Source organism: Erpetoichthys calabaricus, chromosome 3 (genome assembly GCF_900747795.2).
Source record: "Erpetoichthys calabaricus chromosome 3, fErpCal1.3, whole genome shotgun sequence".
Lineage (NCBI taxonomy): Eukaryota > Metazoa > Chordata > Cladistia > Polypteriformes > Polypteridae > Erpetoichthys > Erpetoichthys calabaricus.
In genome coordinates this window covers 88,937,356-88,946,109 of record NC_041396.2, presented here as the reverse complement: position 1 = coordinate 88,946,109, position 8,754 = coordinate 88,937,356, and the positions used below count along the sequence as shown (strand labels likewise).

At 40.2% G+C, this 8,754-nt stretch overlaps 1 protein-coding gene across 1 annotated transcript in view; it reads left to right on the top strand.

Annotated features, from left to right (window-relative positions):
* The first annotated feature begins 312 nt into the window (after positions 1-312).
* The window catches only part of ampd2b (adenosine monophosphate deaminase 2b), a 162,442-nt gene continuing 154,000 nt past the window's right edge, over positions 313-8,754 (top strand). Inside the window, exon 1 of the mRNA XM_028797086.2 lies at positions 313-350. Coding sequence (XP_028652919.1) covers positions 323-350 — 28 coding nt within the window. The 5' untranslated portion in view covers positions 313-322. The remainder of the gene's footprint in view (positions 351-8,754) is intronic.

The following is an 8,754-nucleotide window of genomic DNA, read 5'->3' as shown; positions in this document are numbered from 1 at the left end:
ACTGCTGCTGGTACATATTATTCATATATTCATTTACTTTTGAAATTTGAAGATGCTTTTGCCAAAGGTCCATTTATTTATTCATTTCCAAACCTATGTATTCCAGTAGATTATTGTTGGAGCCCTCTGTCGAATTAATCCTAAAATTAACATTAATGTAATTAACTCTAACAGATACAAAGGAGTTTCTTTACAATGATTCTTTGAAACTGATAGAAGTTAAAAAAGGGAAGAGAGCAGTGCCCAGTGGTAGTGCTGGAAGTGAAAGTCGAGAGGTGGGAGGAGTATATAACTGAACTTTGGGCAGTTCAAAGTGCAGCAGATGAAAGAAGGAGTGGAAATGGCGTCAGGTAAGATATCAGAACTACTAGCAGGAACTTTTTAAATGTGTGTATGTATTAGGTTGCATTAACTAGAAAATGATTTTATAATTAAGAGGGCTCCACCTCAAGTCTTTGTACTACCAGTTTCTTTGCGACACTCAGTAACTTACTGGGATAAGTCCTGAAATTGCCTTTTTTTCCTTACATAATATTTCTTCTACATCTTTTGACACACAAGACTTTCTGTTTAGATATAAATTTCTTAAACCTGCTTAATCCAATTCAAGGTTGCAGTGCACTGGGGCCTCTAATGGCAGCCTTGGGTGCCGGCTAGGAAACATCCTTGGACAGAGCACTAGTCCACTGAAGATCCAAATCACACACACACACACACACACAAGGTCTGTTTTCAGTTGCCAATTCTCTTTGAAACAAGTGCTGTGCATGACTCCTTTACAGATCTAGCAGTTACCCCATTGCATGTTTAAAGTTTTTTTTTTATACCTTGTAATACTGTTCATAAAGATTTTCTGCTAACGTTGCACATTCTACTTTATGAGAAAGTCATTAGAAGCAGAATTAGGAAATAAGAGACTGAACTGCTTAATAGTTGTAAACATAATCAGAAAGGAAGGGGAGTGATCTTCTTGCCTTGAGTTCTCTTCTTCTGACAAAACATTCAATCAGGAGAATAATAGGCAAATATCTGCAACCTTGCTGAATGGAATGGCTTTATTATGGGGACTGTAAAAGAAAAGTTTGTCGTTTAAGTTTATTGGCAACTCGATAAAGGTCTATGCCTGACTGTGTCATGTCGAGCAGTTGACTGGCCTCTCATCCTGAGTTGCATCCACAACTACTGAATTATGCTGAAGCATCTTATGTCCCAGTAGTTACTTGATAAGGCACGTTTGTTAAATGGATGGATGATAATTCTGAAATAAGTCAATTGCTTTTAGAAATTAAATCAGCTTATCCTGATATGCATAATGACTGCTGTATGAATAATACATGTAAGCCAGCAATTGATGACTACGCATTGCCATTTGGCATGGTACTGGAAAATTAGTGCCTTGTACATGGCAGTGTCGGAGTTAAAATCATTTGAAGCCTTGGACATGAATTCAAATTGAGGACATGTGGTCTTTTCCCTCAAACCCACTCTGTGCCCCAATCTAATATTCTTATTTCTCAATTCACTTCATACATTACATGATTATGCCAGTCACAACCAAATCCAAGATGGCACTGCAATCTAACACATCTGCCTGCTCCATACAGGCAGTGAAGAGGTTGCATTTGAAATCTGATTGTTTCTACTCTCTCCCACCACCAATTTACACTGCAACCTCTTCCCTCTTTATTGTTAATAATGTTTTTCTAACACCTTTAGTGTAATTTGTTAATGTTTATATGACAAAATTACCAACTCTGCTTAGAGTATTTCATAATGTGTGAGGAAACCGCACAATAAACTGGGGAAATGGTTCAAACTCTACACGGACACGCGATTCAAACCCAGAACACTGGGTACGAGTCAGCAGTGCCAGACACGTAATCACCAGGCTGTCCACATTAGAATATAAAACAGACTAACGTTCATTAAAATTAAATTTATAAAAGGTAATATAACATAAAACTTAAAAGGTATAAAACAACATGTACAGTATATAGAAATATGCACTTAAAGAAACAGCCCGGGACTGCACGTTGTGATCAGTAATGTCAGTATCGTTTTAAAGTGCAAACAGTCGTTCAGAAAATCAGCAAGCAGAGTCTTTCCAAGTTAGAGCGCAGTCAGTCGAACACCTGGAAGTAGAGACGAAGACCCCGTGTAAAGCACAGCTAAGCAAATATCGTGTAAGTGTTTTCGTTTACAATCCATATCTCATCGCGTGTGTCTTCACATCAGTAAACCAACCGCAGTTCTAATAAAAAAAACCCCGAGGGAAAAGGTCGGACGGCAAGTCCCATTTGCTTCTTGGCAGTTCAGTTGCACAATACCCGCTGTTGTGCAAAAAGGGCGGGCCATATGATCAGCTAACTTGATTTTAGCAACCGCTTGGTTTATGCGTGTGCCTAGTGTGTCTGTGTGTGTGTGTGTGTGTGGTGTTTGTGTGAGAGAGAGTGTCTTTACCCAGCGGTGAACTGGCGCCCTGCTCAGGGAATTGATTCTGCCCTGCTCCCCATGTTTGCTGGAAAAGGCCCCAACTCCCCGCGACCCAACTTAAGCAAACTTAGAAAATGTTACGGTATGGTATTTACCGACACAGAAGCTTATGATCCTGTGTAACAGGCGATGGAAAAACTATTACCTACCGTTATTTTACATTCAGTGATATCACAGAGCAATATTATAGTCCAATAGGACAATATAAGAGTGAAGACGCTGCACTGTTCTACAGCTGCTGTTTGGTATACAGTGTGTCCATTTTACTGCTGTATACTGTTTCATTAAACAGTGTGCACATTTCAGTATAGAACACGTGTTTCAGTATGTAGTGTATTTGTTTCACTATGCAGTGCATGCATTTCACTATAGAGTGTGCTGTATATGAATCTCGACAGAACATACAGTATGTGTTTCACTGTATGGTGTAACTATTTCGTACTATACAGTGCAAGTATTACAGTATACAGTGCATGCATTTCACTATATAATGTATGTGTTTCAGCATACAGTGTATTTGTTTAATTATACACTGTGTATGTGTCACTGTAGAACGTAAGCATTTCACTCTGGAATGTATACATTTCAGTATACAGTGTCTTCTTCTTATTTCGGCTGCTCCCGTTAGGAGTTGCCACAGCGGATCATCTTCGTTCATATCTTTCTGTCCTCTGCATCTTGCTCTGTTACACCCATCACCTGCTTGTCCTCTCTCACCAAATCCATAAACATTCTCTTATGCCTTCCTCTTTTCCTCTTCCCTGGCAGCTCTATCCTTAGCATCCTTATCCCAATATACCCAGCATCTCTCCTCAGCACATGTCCAAACCAAAACAATCTCGCCTCTCTGACTTTGTCTCCCAACCGTCCAACTTGAGCTGACCCTCTAATGTACTCATTTCTTTTTTTTTTTTTTTTTTTTTTTTTAATATTTTTATTTTATTAATTTTCATTGTAATCATTCCATACAAACAGATCAATTTATAACCCAACAAATTTGAAGACAAATCAAACCCCACCCCTGAGAAGGAGAGCTTAGCTAAAGGAAAATTGCTTTAAGCTTTTTAATAAGGCAACATTAGACAAAAGAAGGGGAGAAGTAAATATCTATATAAATAAGAGATGGAGAAGGGAGTTAAATGCAATAATAGTTAATTCTCTTATTCTAAAATAATATTGATTAAATCCTGCCAAGTTTTGAAAAAATTTTGTACAGATCCTCTAACTGAAAATTTGATTTTTTCCAATTTCAAATAATATAAAACATCAGTTTCCCACTGACTTATAAGAGGAGAATTAGGATTCTTCCAATTTAACAAAATAAGTCTGCGTGCCAAGAGTGTAGTGAATACAATCACCGTTTGCTTGTCCTTCTCCAATTCAAGTCCATCTGGAAGGACACCAAACACAGCTGTACTCATTTCTAATTCTATCCACCATCATCACACCCAGTGCAAATCTTAGCATCTTTAAATCTGCCACCTCCAGCTCTGTCTCCTGCTTTCTGGTCAGTGCCATCGTCTCCAACCCATATAACATAACTGGTCTCACTACAGTCCTGTAGACCTTCCCTTTCACTCTTGCTGATATCCATCTGTCACAAATCACTCCAGACACTCTTCTCCACCCATTTCACCCTGCCTGCACTCTCTTTTTCACTTCTCTTCCACAATCCCCATTACTCCGTACTGTTGATCCCAAGTATTTAAACTCATCCACCTTCGCTAACTCTACTCCTTGCATCCTCACCATTCCATTGACCTCCCTCTCATTTACACAAATGTATTCTGTCTTGTTCCTACTGACCTTCTTTCCTTTCCTCTCTAGAGCATATCTCCACCTCTCCAGGGTCTCCTCAACCTGCTCCCTACTATCGCTACAGATCACAATGTTATCAGCAAACATCATAGTCCACAGGGACTCCTGTCTAATCTCGTCTGTCAACCTGTCCATCACCATTGCAAATAAGAAAGGGCTCAGAGCTGATCCGTGATGTAATCCCACCTCCACCTTGAATGCATCCGTCACTCTTACCACAGACCTCACCACAGTCACACTTCCCTTGTACATATCCTGTACAACTCTTACATATTTCTCTGCCACTCCTGACTTCCTCATACAATACCACAACTCCTCTCGAGGCACCCTGTCATATGCTTTCTGCAGGTCCACAAAGATGCAATGCAACTCCTTCTGGCCTTCTCTAAACTTCTCCATCAACACCCTCAGAGCAGATATCACATCTGTGGTGCTCTTTCTTGGCATGAAACCATACTGCTGCTCACTAATCATCACCTCACTTCTTAACCTAGCTTCCACTTTTCTTTCCCATAACTCCATGCTGTGGCTCATCAATTTTATCCCCCTGTAGTTACTACAGTCCTGCACATCCCCCTTATTCTTAAATATCGGCACCACTACACTTCTTCTCCACTCCTCAGGCATCCTCTCACTTTCCAAGATTCCATTAAACAATCTGGTTAAAAACTCCACTGCCATCTCTCCTAAACACCTCCATGCTTCCACAGGTATGTCATCTGGAGCAATGGCTTTTCCATTCTTCATCCTCTTCATAGCTGTCCTTACTTCCTCCTTGCTAATCCGTTGCACTTTCTGATTCACTATCTCCACATCATCCAACCTCTTCTCTCTCTCGTTCTCTTCATTCATCAGCCTCTTAAAGTACTCTTTCCATCTGCTTAACACACTCTCCTCGCTTGTGAGTACGTTTTCATCTTTATCCTTTATTACCCTAACTTGCTGCACATCTTTCCCAGCTCAGTCCCTCTGCCTAGCCAATCAGTTCAGGTTCTTTCTCTCTCTTTAGTGTCCAACCTCTCATACAACTCATCATACACTTTCTCTTTAGCCTTCGCCACCTCTCTTTTCACCTTGTGCCTTATCTCCTTGTACAATTGTCTAAGTTTCTGCATCTCTCTGACTATCCCACTTCTTCTTTGCCATCCTCTTCCTCTGTATTCTCTCCTGTATTTCCTCATTCCACCACCAGGTTTCCTTTTCCTCCTTCCTCTGTCCAGATGTCACCCTTACTACATCTGCTGTAGTTTCCCAACTGTCTGGTAATTCTTCACTACCACCCAATGCCTGTCTCACCTTCTCCTTAAACTCAACCTTGCAGTCTTCCTTTTTCAACTTCCACCATTTGATCCTTGGCTCTGCCCTCACTGTCTTCCTCTTCTTGATCTCCAATGTCATCTTACAGACAACCATCCTATGCTGCTTAACTACACTTTCTCCTGCCACCACTTTGAAGTCTTCAATCTCCTTCAGATTGACCCTTCTGCATATGATGTAATCTACCTGTGTGCATCTTCCTCCACTCTTGTATGTCACCCTAAGTTCCTCCCTCTTCTTAAAATATGTATTCATCACAGCCATGTCCATTCTTTTGGCAAAATCCACTATCCTCTGACCTTCTTCATTCCCCTCCTTGACACCATACCTACCCATCACCTCCTCGTCTCCACTGTTCCCTTCACCAACATGCCCATTGAAATCTTCTCCAATCACCACTTTCTGTCCCTTGGGTACACTGTTTATCACTTCATCCAACTCATTCCAAAAATCTTCTTTCTCATCCATTGCACACCCAACTTGTGGGGCATATGCACTAACAGCATTCATCATCACACCTCCAATTTCCAGCTTCATAATCATTACTCTGTCTGACACACTCTTTTCACCTCCAGAACACTCTTGACATACTGTTCCTTCAGAATAACTCCTACTCCATTTCTCCAACCATCTACACCATGATAGAACAATTTGAATCCACCTCTGATCCACCTGGCCTTACTCCTCTTCCATTTAGTCTCTTGCACGCACAATATATCAACCTTCATTCTCTCCATCATATCTGCTAACTCTCTCCCCTTATCAGTCATACTGCCAACATTCAAAGTTCCTACCCTCAGTTCCACTCTCTTTACCTTCCTCCTCTCCTCCTGCCTTCCGGACATGTCTCCCCCCTCTTCTTCTCCTTCTTCTTCTTCAGCCAACAGTAGCCCAATTTCCACCAGCACTCTGTTGGCTAACAGTACTTGTGGCGGTCGTTGTTAACCCGGGGCTCGACCGATCCAGTATGGAAATTTGTATTGTTGTCCACATATTGATTTGGCAAAATTTTACAACGGATGCCCTTCCTTACGTAACCCTCCCCATTTATCCGGGCTTGGGACCAGCACAAAGAAACACACTGGTTTGTGCATCCCCTGTGGCTGCATTTCAATTTAGAACATGTGCATTTCATTGTTTGCATTTCACTATTGAATGTATGTGTTTCAGTATAAAGTGTATGCGTTTCAGTTTATGATATAACCTTTTCAGTACAGAGTGAATGCATCTCAGTTTAGACTGTATGCAATGTCCACAATGATTTATGTCCTAAACGGCACCTCATAGTTCTGTTAAGCACCTTATCCACCTCACAAGAGTCTGTATTTAGTCTATTTTCTTGTTGCCAGTAGGGAAATGCAGCTTTGAAAATTTGTGTTTCTGGTTTATTCCTATAAATTACTTTGCGTTTACCTGCAGCCATTCAAATACCAATTTATCGACCCTTTTAGTTAATTTCTTGAGGAATCACGCAAAATGACACCTTTTATTGGCTAACTAAAAAGATTACAATATGCAAGCTTTCGAGGCAACTCAGGCCCCTTGATACATGATACATCTTGCCTGAAGAATTTTGCTTGGCTTTTCTCTACATACATAATGGCTAACACGGTACAACACCCTAGTACTTGAGGAATCACCTAATCCGAATGCCAGTTCTTCATAGGGCATACTCGCACACATACCCTCACTTATACACATTGGCACGGTTTGAAGCCAACAATCTATTTAACATGCAAACATCCTTTCAGTTTCAGGTAGTATTGAAATTATGGGGTGAGATGTGAATTAAAACCATGAAAAAGTTTCTGTAATACTTTATTTTTTACAAATAAGGGTGAACCATTGGATCATCAACCCATACCCTTGATCCACTTTTGACGTTAAATTCAAAGACATATCTACACTTCCTTCACAGAAAGACAACATGATACACGGTCACACAAAAAATATGCAGGCTAATCAACATAAAAGCATACTATTGTTGCTGAAAAAAAAACTGAAATTGACTGGCAGGTATCCATCTGCAACACCATGCCCATCTTCTTAGTCCTCCAGATGTTTGTAAGTAACGGAATGCATTACATGATTCATTCATACCCAAAATCAATTGGCCTAGCTTTCTTATTAGTAAAGCTCCTTAACATCTCATATGTGCTAGACAATGTTTATCCTAATCCTACCATAAAACATTTAATTCTAAAATTCATTCACACCATTGTACGTTTGCCTTTATTCCATTAAATCACCAACAGTTGCGGTAATCACATACAGAAATACTGTTGCATCAGTTATATCAAATTCTATAAAAGGATTGGGAAACTAGCTGCTAGCGCTTTGAGCCTCTACTCAGAGAACAGGGCTATTCAAAATTAATTTGAATCTTTGAATCATTTACCAGGTCAATATTGCATTGTGTAGAAACTGACTGGGCTGAAGCTAGTTGCCTCCATCTTCTCAGTCAGCCACTCTCAGTGATGTGCCATTTATATTATACATCATTTTACTGGTCCTGGGTACTTCCTGTGTGAAGTTTGCATGTCCTCTCCATGTCTGCATGGATTTCCTCCTGATGCTCCTGTTTCTTCCTACATTCCAAAGACATGCAGGTTAGGTGAACTGACAACACTAAATTGGTCCTTGTTTGTGTGTTCACTCTAAGATGGACTGGCTCCCTGTGTAGGGATTATTCCTGTCTTGTACCCTTTGCTCACTGGGATAGGCTGCAGCCCCCCACAACTCTGCTCAGGATTAAGCAAGCTTAGAAAATGGCATGGAATGGTATAGTATCATTTTACTCTCAAAAATATTTTTCTTCTGGCTATACAAAAGCAAAAATGTTCAAAAAATCACTTAAATGCTTGTTTCAGCATTTAGACTGTATGCAATGTCCACAATGATTTATGTCCTAAACGGCACCTCATAGTTCTGTTAAGCACCTTATCCACCTCAGGATTAAGCAAGCTTAGAAAATGGCATGGAATAGTATAGTATCATTTTACTCTCAGAAATATTTTCTTCTGGCTATACAAAAGCAAAAATGTTGAAAAAATCACTTAAATGCTAGTTTCAGATTTCAACAATTTATATTTGTCTCCTTTAACCGCCACCTTATCGTGGTGGAGG